The sequence below is a fragment of the Pygocentrus nattereri genome, chromosome 1 (genome assembly GCF_015220715.1).
Source record: "Pygocentrus nattereri isolate fPygNat1 chromosome 1, fPygNat1.pri, whole genome shotgun sequence".
NCBI classification, from domain to species: Eukaryota; Metazoa; Chordata; class Actinopteri; order Characiformes; family Serrasalmidae; genus Pygocentrus; species Pygocentrus nattereri.
In genome coordinates, this window is record NC_051211.1 from 21,549,806 (window position 1) to 21,563,930 (window position 14,125).

A 14,125-nucleotide genomic window follows, 5' to 3' on the forward strand; every position below is an offset into this window, starting at 1 on the left:
ATGGAGCCATCTACAGCACATTCTCCATTAATCTGAATAACCCTTTCATGATGCAAAGAACCCTTCAGTCATACCAAGGGTACTTCGAGCTTCTTGGTTCTATACAGAAACTTTTTTTTTACTAAAGGACCCTTGAAGAATCATTATTTTTATGTATATTTATAAATGAATGTGGGTTCACTTGTAGGCATGTATTAGTGTTTACTGATGTTTTTTAAGGTGTTTATGGCCTAATAATAAGCATTAATACACAAATTTAAACCATTTATAAACACTTTATAGTCCAAAGTTATTTTTATAACTTTATACTTATTCTAATGTGGTACCATATATATATATATATATATATATATATATATATATATGTGTGTGTGTGTGTGTGTGTGTGTGTGTGTGTGTGTGTGTGTGTGTGTGTATGTGTGTGTGTGTGTGTGTCTGTGTGTGTATCAGTCATGCAAATAGTTATTTTAGTGTTCATGGTTCTATTTAGAACCCCTGAAGAACCATCTTTTTTAAGAGTGTAGTGAATAATTCATTGTGACATACAGTACTGTGCAAAAGTGTTAGGCACCTGAGACAATTCTGTCTAAAAAGCTGTTTATTTGGGCTAAATTTTCTAAAAGCATCTTAGCACAATGATGATTCTTAAATCTTAAACACTAATAAGCTTCTGGGAAACTGGGCCCTAGGCAGTAAACACTTATTTACTCAGAAAAATGTGTTACGTATGCACACTGCAAAATATGCAGGCATCATATGTAAGCATGTGAATACATCAGACATCTAGTCAATGTATCTAATATTTCTCATGATTATATTGGTGTAATAATAAAAAGATCATTTTTACTTGTTTCAATACTTTTATCCAGTGACATTGGTAGATTATTTTACTTTTTTCAGAAAGAATATTTGAAAAACAAAAAAAGTATAATGATCTGCCAGTGGAACAAGAGAGCACAGTATTATTAGTCATCATCGAATACTTGGCTATGACTATGTAATACTTCATTAAGTTAAATCAGTAGTGCTAGTGATGGCTTTGAACAAATTTCTGCAGTGACTGCAGGCATCCAGAACCAAACCTGCATTCTCCTAACTAGCCCTCAACTACTTTTTTGACAACAAGAAATTCTTGTTATATTTTTACTGCTTTGATGTTTATTTGAATTTATTCTAATGTTACATGGTGTTTTTACAGGCAGAAACACTTCTATTGCCCATATAAAAGGTTGTAAACAACATGCTTAGACTTTTCCACAGTACTGTACAACTAACATGAAACAAGACAACAAAATGCACTCAACACTCATAAAATCATTTTTTGGGGTAACTTTTCTTGTTTGGAGTATTTTTTTGATGTTTATAATGGGAAGACTAGGACAAACAAAGGCTTTCTAAAGGATTTAGGAGGAAAGTAGGAGTTACAAAGTGTATTTTTGAGTGAAGCTGTGATAAGTCAGTTCAGGATGGCTAACACTCTGAGATTAGCTTAGGCTAGTTGTAGCCTGCCTCTGGAGTTGGCGAGGGGCACCACAGGCATGGACGAGGCATCACTTTGAGCAGTGGGGGTCAAGCGGCGACGGGTCTGCATGCTGCGCTGTTCCAGAGCCAGGGCCTCCTGCTTACAAGACAGATCCTCCAGCATCTGTGCTTCATGATGTTGGAGAGACTGCAAGGAGTCCCTGGAAATCAGAGCAAGAGAAAACATTCCAGACCGAAGACCAAAGTTAGGAGGTAGCCTTTTGTTTTATATACCGAAAACAGGAACTTCAGCTTTTATTTCTAACCTTTTTCAGGTACTTCTTTTAGCCCTTATGTTTATACACTGGGCTTTTTACTGAAAAGCTCTGCTTTGTAAGTCCACCAAGGAGATTAATTTCTGCAGAGCTGTGGCCCACGAGGAACTGAATTTCACACTCCAAATCAAAATTGTTGGACCACTCTCGAACTCGTCGCTATCTTGATTTTTTAGCCATGTTAAATTACGTCATTGTGCTAAAAGCAGTGTGCAAATACCTCCTGGTATTTGGGATGTCCCATGTTGGCTGGCTTCTCCAGTGTTGGTGGCTGGTAGCTCACTCGCCATGATTGCAAATGCTCTTTTCTAGTTTGATAATGTGGTCCTGCATACATCAGTTGAGATCTTAAAGATCTCCTCTTTCGTCTTTGGTTTGAGAAGCAGGTAACAATTCAGTCTTTCCACAAAACTTGGCAAAGTGGGCTAGTTTTCAGATTTACAAATATGCCATGGCATATTGTAAAGTTTTACAGGAGCATCCTGTGCATAGTTACAGTTGCTAGGCTGTGAAGGACCAACTGGCTGAATCAGTCTGCTACAATGCCACCTTGAAGCAGGCCAGTGCTGCATCTCTAGTAAGTAAAGAATACCAAAAACAGAAGCTTGTTGGTTGTGGGCGAAGCAGCTAAACAATGACCTTTCCTAGAAAGTGTATTTGACTGTCTGTTTTCGCTATAACATGGTTCTTTTCATGGACCACCCAGAATGTTGATTTTGAGACATTAAGGGGGTCCAAGAGGTTAATTAGGGGGTTCCTTGCATTTTGCACCTTGGCTAACAGTATACTTGGTGTCAGTAGTACAGTACTGATGAGTGCATCATCTACCCCCTATCTTATACCACTTCTAGCAAAAAACACCTCTGAACCAAGCTGTGACAAGGAGCTTAATGAAAACACTATTCTACTTTGTACACCCTTACCAGCACCACACACACTACCACCTGGTCATCAATGGGCTAGTGGTCAGAAATGGACAAATGACACATGGCAGGCTGTTTTTGTACACCTATGTCATGTACTTATAGCATACAAGACCGACATGAAGCAAGTGGTCAATGTGTTTAAGCACAATGTAAGTGTATCTATCAAGGACTCATCAAAAACAGTGTCACAGCTGAATGTAGTTTTATTAGGTTATTTTACTGTTTGTCCTGCAACATGAACTCCTGTGCTTTTGGTGTCTTCGGTTTAATTGAAATCTTTAACAGGTAAGCACTAATGAAGACACACTGATAGACTGGAAGACAAAAGGATTCACTGGCTTTTTATATCTAGTCTAAATATCTAATGTTTCTCATTCTGAGGTTCTTGATTACATTAGTCACATTATTCAGCTTATTTCTGGATCCAGAGGCAGATCATTTTATGTTTTTCAAGAAATTATGCCTAAAAAGCTAAATTTAATTAGATATTGTTAGGAGAAGTTTTTTTGTATAGAAAAAGAATGCACAAAGGACACTTAGATAGGATAAATAAAATAAGTGATACGCACTGAGCCTGAGCCAGTTTCTGTTTCAGAGCCAGAATGGTAGAATCCAGCTGTCTGGCCTCCTCCACCAACCCATACTGCACCTGAATAGAGAGCATTAGCAACAACTGGACCACTTTAAATGGTACCAGAGGACAAACTTGGACTGAACTTAAAACTTGAAAGAACTTTTCAAGAGCATGTCGACTTATTTCAGGGAAAAAAGTCCATTATGAAGTCCTGAAGTTTACCTCATCTCTGCACAAGTCTACACCAGGCCTCTTGGTCCTGTTCTCCAAACGGGTGTGGACCAGCTTCAGCGGAGCCATCTTAGCCTGCATGTCCCTCTCCAGTCCACGGATATCTCCCTCTAGGTCAGTTATCTCATTCTGAGTCTGACAAACAGACGGGAGGACACCGACCAATACACAAACTAAATCAGAAAATCACATCTACTGTCCAGTTCTGCGGTACAATCTACTTTTAGGAAGAAACATGAGATGAAGGAAGGAGATAGTGAAGAAAGTTTACAGTTTTTAGCTGCCATTGGAGCTCCTGGAGGGCCTGTTCCAGATGATGCGTGCGTTTACGGAGGGTGAACTCTGTGGCTATGCGCTGAGCCTCCAATTCATTCTGCACCTGAGGGAAAAGACATATGCTTAGAATGGAATGCTTTCTTTATAGGGCTGTAACAATTAATCAGTTAAAATTGTATTACCCAATTAAAATTAAATACGCAGGACTGTGCAAGGATCAGGAAAAAAAGAAAAGCAAACATTTAAACATGCATACACACACACACACACATAATTACTAAAAAGCTACAAAAAAGTGTTTTTGCCTCTGTTACAACTTCTGCTATTTATTATTCTCAGGAGAGTTAATTTCAAATTATCAAAGAAATCTGCAGGGAAATTTTTCAAACCTCCAAAGTTCAGTCATAGAAGTTGGTTACTTTTACTGAGTCTCACGCAAGTAATCCCAGACATATTCAATGACGTTGAGGTCTAAACTCTGGGGTGGTCAGGCCACTGTTCCTGGCAGCTACACATCCTTTCAGACTCATAGTTGAGTTGTCTTCTCACAGTGGAAGGAAGGGCAGAAACACATGTGGATTTTCTCAGACCTAAACCAAGAGTGGAGCTTGGTTTCCTCCTCTCTCTCTCATGAAAGCCTTAAGCACTACAGGTACTTGTTAGGTACTTATAATGAGTATTTGTTAATAAGTATTTGTTAGGAGTTCCATTTCCTCTGCATTTTCTAATAATTCTGTGAACTGCAGTTTTAGAAAGTGCTGTTTTTTCCTTATTTTCTTATGACTTTCTATTTGCTTATGCAAGTGGATTAATTTCTGACTAATCTCCTGAGATGATAAATTGATCATTTGTACATAATGACTGTTTTGGCTGGAAATGATGGGTGGTGGGTAGTGTCTGGCTTTTGCACAGTACTGTATATTATCTTTATATTTGTATATCAAAACATTATTCTACTGAGATGAAAAGAACATTGTGCTATGCCTTTTTTTCAGAAATTATAGACAAATACACAGATAGATTTGGATCTAAGAAGAAGAGAAATAATCAATCTCAAAGACTCACAGAAATTCACACCACCAACCACATGCATGCATCAGCTATCATACCTGAGCTCTAGTGATACTGATATTCTCTCTAAGCTGTAGAGAAGCTTGCATCTCTTCTTTGGCTCTGGTTACATTGTAGTGGCTGAACTGCTCCCACTGCTGGGGGGTTGTGGAACTGCAACACCAATTTCAGATTCAGCAAGAGCAAGTGTTCATCTCAACTGCCCTTAAGTTGATCCGTATAGATTAAATGATATTTACTGATATATATTGGGCCATAATTCTGTTGTGGCTTAACCAATGAAAATGCGCTAAAAAAGGTCTCAAAGATTTTATTCTGAAAGGTCTCATCACTGACAGAGTCTAATCTGACTTGATATCATGCAGGAGAAATTCCAGAAGGAAAAAACAATGTAAGCTTTAAAAACCAATTTAAGAAGAGCTATGATATGTAAATGTAGGTATTTATATGGCAAATCAATGATAAATACATGAATTTTAGTAAATGGTATATGGTATCTGTGCTTTGCACTGTAATTATAGTAACTACTATACTATTAAAAATAAATAATATAATATAATAATATAATAATTCTGTCTATTTTTCATTTTATTTGACTTATTTTTGTGCTTCCCTGTTTCTTCTGTCTACTCAACAATAGAAAAAAAACATTAAAAAGAGAAACATGTCTCGTTAAAGCCATTATGAGAACAATTCCTCAGCTGAAATATTATGAGCTAGTAGCCTAACTTCTTCGCTTACCCTGGAGGAACTCTAGTAGGATTGGGCTTCAGTGAGATTTCAGGTGATGTCACAGTGAGGGACAGGCAGGACATGTCTACATCCAAAGCCTCCATCTTGTGCTGGAGGTCAAGGATCAGTTGGTGATGGGCTTCCTGCAGCAAACTGAACACATTTGTCACTGTTAGGACCAACAGACCCCTAGAATTGACTCTAGATTGACCCTAGAATTGTTTAAAATAGCCAAACGCATGTTGCTTGCACACTGATTGTGTCCAAGTATAGTAAGTCGTATGCAGTAAATGACCAACACGAATTTCTCCACTGTGTCAAAGATACTCAGATGATGTACTACTCCTGCCAAATGTCAAATGTGGACTGGATTATTGTTGTGATATACATATCCCATAATACCAAGTGGTAATTTCAGGAGGACATAACCATAGATGTAACCACCTGGTGATTATGTGATAAAAAAATAAAGGGAACACTCAAATAACACATCCTAGATCTGAATGAATGAAATATTCTCATTGAATACTTTGTTCTGTACAAAGTTGAATGTGCTGACAACAAAATCACAAAAAAATCATCAATGGAAATCAAATGTATTAACCAATGGAGGCCTGGATTTGGAGTCACACACAAAATTAAAGTGGAAAAACACACTACAGGTGGTCCAACTTTGATGTAATGTCCTTAAAACAAGTCAAAATGAGGCTCAGTATTGTGTGTGGCCTCCACGTGCCTGTATGACCTCCCTACAATGCCTGGGCATGCTCCTGATGAGGTGGTGGATAGTCTCCTGAGGGATCTCCTCCCAGACCTGGACTAAAGCATCCGCCAACTCCTGGACAGTCTGGGGTGCAACGTGGCGTTGGTGGATGGAGCGAGACATGATGTCCCAGATGTGCTCAATCGGATTCAGGTCTGGGGAATGGGCGGGCTAGTCCAAAGCTTCAATGCCTTCATCTTGCAGGAACTGCTGACACACTCCAGCCACATGAGGTCTAGCATTGTCCTGCATTAGGAGGAACCCAGGGCCAACCGCACCAGCATATGGCCTCACAAGGGGTCTGAGGATCTCATCTCGGTACCTAATGGCAGTCAGGCTACCTCTGGCAAGCACATGGAGGGCTGTGCGGCCCTCCAAAGAAATGCCACCCCACACCATTACTGACCCACTGCCAAACCGGTCATGCTGAAGGATGTTGCAGGCAGCAGATTGCTCTCCACGGCGTCTCCAGACTCTGTCACGAATATCATGTGCGCTCAGTGTGAACCTGCTTTCATCTGTGAAGAGCACAGGGTGCCAGTGGCCAATTTGCCAGTCCTGGTGTTCTCTGGCAAATGCCAAGCGTCCTGCACGGTGTTGGGCTGTGAGCACAACCCCCATCTGTGGACGTCGGGCCCTCATACCATCTTCATAGAGTTGGTTTCTAACCGTTTGTGCAGACACATGCACATTTGTGGCCTGCTGGAGGTCATTTTGCAGGGCTCTGGCAGTGCTCCTCCTGTTCCTCCTTGCACAAAGGCAGAGGTAGCTGTCCTGCTGCTGGGTTGTTGCCCTCCTACGGCCTCCTCCACGTCTCCTGGTGTACTGGCCTGTCTCCTGGTAGCGCCTCCAGCCTCTGGACACTACGCTGACAGACACAGCAAACCTTCTTGCCACAGCTCGCATTGATGTGCCATCCTGGATAAGCTGCACTACCTGAGCCACTTGTGTGGGTTGTAGAGTCCGTCTCATGCTACCACGAGTGTGAAAGCACCACCAACATTCAAAAGTGACCAAAACATCAGCCAGAAAGTAGAAAGGTACTGAGACGTGGTCTGTGGTCCCCACCTGCAGAACCACTCCTTTATTGAGTGCGTCTTGCTAATTGGCAATAATTTCCACCTGTTGTCTGTTCCATTTGCACAACAGCTGTGAAATTGATTGTCAATCAGTGTTGCTTCCTAAGTGGACAGTTTGATTTCACAGAAGTTTGATTTACTTGGAGTTATATTGTGTTGTTTAAGTGTTCCCTTTATTTTTTTGAGCAGTGTATATTGTATAGTACTATGAGAGGTAGTATGTAATATGCAGGACATACTACTACAGTATGCAGTATACAGTATGTTGTATGTACTAGTACAATATGCAGTATACGGTATGTACATTATATAGTATATACTGATACAGTACACACTGGTACAGTGTACAGTATATACTACTACAGTATACACAATATGCTGTATGCAGCATGTACTATATACTTCATACTGTATTGGTACATACTGCATATACAGTATGCCATATGTACTGGTACAGTATGGAGTACATAGTATATACTGAAATATGGTACAATGGTACAGTATAAAGTATATACTACTTTTAATGTAAGTCAGTGGATCCAGACGTATTTCCAAGTCATTTTGGGCCGTTTCTTTTGGTTCATTCATCATGAAAGTTACACATGATGTAGAAAACAACATGTCATGAAAATAAAGAAAACGCTTTGAATGAGACAGTGTGTCCAAAATTTGGTCTGTACTGTGTGTATATATATGTTCAATATTACAGGGACATGGTACTATATTCACACATTGTAGAAATTAGTGCTGTTAATTGAAACTAAACGCTTTTAAATTCCTTTTTCATTAGAAAACTTCCCATTCCATTCTGTTTATCACTACACATCCCCTCTTGCTCTCTCACACATTTGTACTCTCTCTCGCCCTCACCACAGCTGTTCGAAGGCTTGGTCAATACACTGCTGCAGGACCCGCTGTGCGCCATCAATCACGTCCACTTCCTTTTTCAGCTGTGCTTCCACTGGGTCACTAACCAGCTCGTTACCCCGGCGACCCTCTCTCAAGGTCAGGCACTCAGCAGAGACCTCTAGGGGCAGCACTGTGGCTGCAAGGGCTCGCTCGGTCTCTTCCTTTGCCTAAAGACAAACATTTCGCTTATCATTTAGAAGAGATTGTCAAAAAACAAAAGCCTGGTATCATTTTATATTAATTGTTTCTCACTGATAGATCATTAAAAGAAACTGGGCGATTCTGACCTCTCAGTAAAGAATACAAATGTAATTTGTTGCATAACCATGTATTTAATAATACATGTAATAACATTGTAATAATAATTCTGTAAAATATGTAATGTACAGCAAAATCACAACAATAAGCCTAGACATGTATAAACAACTGTGGATCTACATTAACGGTTCGTTGTAGACTCTGTAGTTTCATCACTTCTTTTAACAACACTCTGTAAGTGTTTGGGAACTGAGGAGACAAACTTCTGTAGTTTTGAAAATGAAATATTTTCCCATTCTTGTTTGATACAGAATTTCAGCTTCTTAATAGTTTAGACCTTTAAATTGCAGCGACAAACTGGATGCAGCGACAAACTGTTTTCACAGACAGTTGTTTTCAGAAGTGTTTAGGAGCCCATGCAGTGATTTCCACTACAGAATCATGTCTGTTTTTAATGTAGTGCTGCCTGAGGGTCTGAAGATCATGGCCACAAATACTGTTTTTAGGTCTCGTCCCTTGCATTCAGAGATTTCTCCAGATCCTCTGAACCTTTAATGTTATTATTTACAGTAGATGATCAAAAGTAAATGTTCTTTGCTGTTTTATGCTGAGAAATGTTATTCTTGAATTTTTGCACTATTCGATTGTCCAGTCTTTCACAGAGTGGTGAACTCATCTTCACTCCTGAAAGACTCTCTTGGGTGCTTTTTCTATACCCAATCATGTTACTGATCTGTTGCTAATCAGCCATCAAGTGTTTTTTATTTAGTTTTTTAGGCGGCGCGGTGGCGTGGTGGGTAGCGCTGTCGCCTCACAGCAAGGAGGGCCTGGGTTCGATTCCCCGGCCGGGCGACCAGGGTCCTCTCTGTGTGGAGTTTGCATGTTCTCCCCGTGTCTGCGTGGGTTTCCTCCCACAGTCCAAAAAGACATGCAGTCAGGCTGATTGTGTAAAATGATCAAATTGTAAGTCGCTCTGGATAAGAGCGTCAGCCAAATGCTGGTAATGTAAAGTATTACACAACTTTACCGGTTCTTTATTACCCCCCCCCCGGCCCAACTTTATGGAATGTGTTTGGAATTTCCCAGTTTCAACATTGGATATGTTGTCTTTGTACTATTTTCAATTAAGTATAGCGTTTAAATTATTTGCACATCATTGCATTTTGTTTTTATTTACATTTTATTATTTACACACATCCTAACCTTTTTGGAAATGGGGTTATAAATAAACTATGTTATAATTTTATATATGTGTGTGTTAGCTTAACTGTTTCAAAAGCTTTTCTTGAGAAGTTCAGTATTCATAGTTAGCCTCCAATACCTGCTTCAGCTAAGCAGTCTGCTAACACTTTCTATGAATAATACATTATATTGTATTTTTTTTTCTGGAAAAAAAATACACTTACTGCCAAGATAAAGACTCTTCTCAGCTGTTTAAGACTTACTGTTTTTCTATAGTCTTATCAGATTCCATAAGCACCATCTGTATATGTATCTATGTGTTGGGCTACTTGGTTCTTTTGGTCACAAGGTACTTGTGACAGTTCTTTGGGAAACTTCTTTGGCATACAGGAACTATGATAAGTTACTAACTACTGTGAGAGCGTCTATTTCTGCATCCACTTCTTGTGCGCAGGCCTCCAGGCTCTTCTTCCAACGTGCGATGTCATTGATCCTGTCGCTTAGCCGACGACTGCTGTCATACTCATCCCAGCCCGTCTGAGGGAAAAAAGAATGAACTTAGGGAACTAGACGGTGTGCATTCCTATGTGGTACAACATGTATAGGAGCACCTCTCTTACTTCTATTAAAAACTAGGTGGTACAAAGTATCCAAAAGCATTCTTTTGTTAACATTTGTGTTAATGAATGTGCTGGTGATACCACAGCTTATGCACACAAGGCATTGCATGACTGTTCATTTCTACTAGTCGATTAGTCATTCAAAAAACAGTCAACTATAGTCATCATTTCCACATTTAAAGAAGAATGTGAGCGTTTTGCACGTCTGTGAAAAGTATTTTGTTTGTAGCTTGTTTATAGTGGCTGATTCTGGTTCTAGCAGCAGCTGCTGTGGTCTGAAGTGTGAGATGTGCACTGCTGGAAAGTTTTTTTATTTCAGTACATTTCAGCCTCAGGCACAAACAAGCTCAGAGTCTGTCTGATGTAAACTGCGTGCTAGAATCACCACAGCTCGCAGAATTCTTTCACTAAATTACAACTGCCTCTGGTCTGAACCCTGTCCAACAGAAACCAAATAATTGTTTGTCAAGCTAAACGTGAGTAGCAAGTAGTTGCATCTACTCACCAACAAGCCCTTTTTTTTTTTAGAGTGAAGCTTTAGGCCTGAATTGAAAGCACTACTGATATCCTGACACATCCTCTGTCGTGGGCTGTAGGTTAGGAAACCAGCCTTGCGACCAGAAGGTTGCCGGTTCGAGCCCTGAGCCAACAGTACATGACTGAGGTCCCCTTATGCAAGGCATCTAACCCCCAACTGCTCCTCGGGCACTGCGGATAGGGCTGCCCATGGTTCTGGGCAAGCGTGCTCACTGCCCGCTAGTGTGTGCCTTCTCTAGTGTGTATGTGGTGTTTAACTGCCCAGATGGGTTAAATGCGAAGGTGAAATTTCCCCGTTGTGGGACTAATACGGGTCACATAATCTTAATATGCCAACAATCAATTGGACCTTTCCTATCATAGTTCACAAATACAACCCAGTCTAGCTAAAGGCTGCAGACTGCACACAAACCTGAAGTGAACATGTAGCATCTATAGGCAGTGCTTCTGCCGTTGCAGTATTTTCTGTAACATTATAAGACAGAAGTAGCATAAAAGTGTCTGCAGAGGCCAACCTGCTCAGCAAACCCCCCTTTAAATTCATCCATTCTGAAAGGAATGTCGCACAGTTAGTGCCAAGCTACAAAAATTGGGAGGTGCACCCCCCTCACACCGGTTATAATGAGTCAAGTTTAAGCCTAGCTTTACAAGTCTGCATTTTAGCACAGTCTTATGCAGCTTGCAACGGAATTGGCCTCTCTTAGTGCAGTATTTCTGAACTAATAAAGTACTTTGTATTCTGTGATTAGCAGAAAAGTTTCAAGACTGTGGGCTGAAATAGAGAGAATAACAGAAACATGTCAAATGCATATCACTGTAATCTGTAGCTACTCAAAAGTTGGCTAAACTATTAAAATTAGGGTGGTTTAATCTCTGCTAGATCATTTTATTGTCTGATCAGGCACTGACTTGGTTAAAATTAAGAGTTGACTCCAGCAGCAGAGGTTGAGGGTTGGAGTTGACTCCAGAAGACCCAGACTTGTGCACCACTACCATCTTCGACTGCTGCCCACAGCACTGATAAGTGGATTTAGTTAGTCGACTGGTAGACTATGCAACCCCTAATGTGCACCCTAACACAAGATATTCAGCCTCTTGTAAACCAAGTTAGAGTTACCAGGTACATTTGCCTTAGTAACCACATTTTCTTACATTTTACATCCAGGAAACTTCAGTCTCTTTGATAAAGCATTGATTGGTACTGCAATCCCTAAGGCCCACCCCCATTCCTAATGCATTACCTTATTGACCGTCTCATTTCGCAGTGCCCGCCCCTCTTGCCGTATCTTGTGTGAAATGTGTCGTCTGTGCTGTGCGGCCTCGGAGATCTGTTCATTGCTGTTCTCCCAGTCAGGCACTCTGCAGCGGAGGCCTGGCTTCATGCTCAGGGTGGCCATGACTAAAGAACAGCTGTGACAAACTGAGAATACAGGAGAAGCGTGATTACTGAAACCCAGTCAGAGCTGTTCATGGTGGATAGTGCAGGCAATGAATTTATTTCTGTCATATATACACTCACCAGTCACTTTAACACCTACCCTTTGAGGTACACGGTCAGGCTTGGATCATACAATTTTCAGCTCCTGAGCACAAAGTATTTTTTTTTAATATTACAGCAGGTTACATGAGGGCTGTCACTACTGTAAGCACACATTCTTTCTTTCCAATTGAGACCATCCAAACAATAACAAGAACAAAACAAGTGCACATATTAACATAAAGCCAACAACCAGTGTGACGTTTCCATATAAGGCATGCATCTGACACGCACAACATTAACCTCAATGAAAATGACCAATTAAAACTGGACAGCTGATATATGCATAAATAAGACAGAAAAAAAACTAAGCTAAAGCATACTGCCATGGCAGACGAGGAAAAGCATTTCATTTATATCTTATTCTTATGCTGGTGACAGATATTATTTTATTATTTGGGTGGCAAATGTACACAAACATGTGGTCCACCACCAAAATAACATCTAGTTACCAACAGTACTGTTAGAAACTGATCAGTGATGCAGGACAGCAGATGGGCTACAGACTGTTATTGTATACCTATACAGTGCACCTATATATTTAGGCAATATAAGCTATAGTTAAAAGGACTGATTTCCATTATTATTATTATTAATAATAATAATCAAGAAAATGAATAAAAGAATGGCTTTGTGATCCAGGAGAGGACTATATGCAGGCATGCAACCAATTACTAGGTTTCCAGGTAAAATAAAACCTCAACCTCACTCTCTACTGGAACCTGTTTGGCGTTAACTCTGAAAAGAGCATTTCTACTCTTTTTCTTATAAAGCCACGATCAAAATCATCTAATAAGTAAGATTACGTTCATAATTCATATAAGAGTTTAGCAAATGGCAGATAAATGTGGCAGAATTTTCATTCTCAAAAGGTCTGTTAGTTCTGCGTGAAGCGCCTCGATGGCGGTTGACTCACCCACAGCTCTGGAATCCGCAGATGCTCTTTTGTGCGCGTGTAATTCAGACGCCACAGCGCTGCGGAACAAAGCGGCCCCTCTCCTAGCAACGAGGACGCGACTGCTACTCAATAATTAAAGCGCCATAGCAACGAACTTCAAACAGTTACTGGATGACGCAGAGGGTGCTCTGACATGGGAGACATGGTGTGAGCCACTTTATATAGATGTACAAAAATGCAGGTAGAAGTGGGTGAATCCAGACGATGAAAGAGGAGAACGATGTTATATGAAGGATAAAGGAGCTGGGCTGCAAGTCAGGCGTCATTAAAGCTGTCATAGGTAACCTGTATAAAGGAGATTTTAGAGCGTAACCATATTTGTTCTTTCCCCAGGATCCTTTTCCTAAGGCGAAACAGTCACGCACTGAAAAGTGAATGATGAAGGCCAGAAGCATTCAAAGGAACCCAGAAAGCTTGGGTATATCGGCCCACTCGGCTTGATAAGGTCAGCACTCTGCTGACTGTTTGCCACGGCTGGTCCACCCCCAGCCACCTAGATTACTGTCCAAACAAATGTTTTTCTTCTCACCTCAAACATATTTCAAATTCAACCTCAGAGTCTTTCATTTCAGCTGTATGACCTTTATTTGTGATGTTGCTGTTAAAACTGTATACGAAACTAATTTACAAAGGATAATGAAAGAACTAAATGAAAGAAAAATGTGGAAGCGTTGAA

The 14,125-nt window shown here is 40.4% G+C and overlaps 1 protein-coding gene across 2 annotated transcripts; it reads right to left on the minus strand.

The window, feature by feature from the left end:
• Nucleotides 1-468: 468 nt before the first annotated feature.
• On the minus strand, nt 469-13,453 carry tekt2 (tektin 2 (testicular)). 2 transcript variants are annotated; one of them, XM_017725569.2, is made up of 11 exons: nt 13,408-13,453; nt 12,493-12,537; nt 12,196-12,374; nt 10,209-10,334; nt 8,319-8,524; nt 5,616-5,759; nt 4,913-5,027; nt 3,799-3,906; nt 3,519-3,662; nt 3,292-3,371; nt 469-1,682 (listed from the first exon to the last, which is right to left on the minus strand). In XM_017725569.2, the coding sequence occupies exons 3-11, from the start codon at nt 12,349-12,351 to the stop codon at nt 1,490-1,492; spliced, it is 1,272 nt and encodes a 423-aa protein (XP_017581058.2). In that variant the 5' UTR covers nt 12,352-12,374; nt 12,493-12,537; nt 13,408-13,453; the 3' UTR covers nt 469-1,489. The 2 variants fall into 2 exon arrangements, with proteins under 2 accessions (XP_017581058.2, XP_037397669.1); XM_037541772.1 differs by having other exon boundaries at nt 12,474-12,537; nt 13,408-13,434.
• Between the last annotated feature and the right edge of the window lie 672 nt (nt 13,454-14,125).

Excerpts from the sequence above, each read along its gene's own strand:
- tekt2 (XM_017725569.2), bottom strand. The coding sequence starts at position 12,351 with ATGGCCACCCTGAGCATGAAGCCAGGCCTCCGCTGCAGAGTGCCTGAC. Across the intron at positions 3,907-4,912 it reads TCAGTATCACTAGAGCTCAG|GTGCAGAATGAATTGGAGGC; the intron begins GTATGATAGCTG and ends CTTTTCCCTCAG. Across the intron at positions 1,683-3,291 it reads CAGAAACTGGCTCAGGCTCA|GGACTCCTTGCAGTCTCTCC; the intron begins GTGCGTATCACT and ends TCTGATTTCCAG.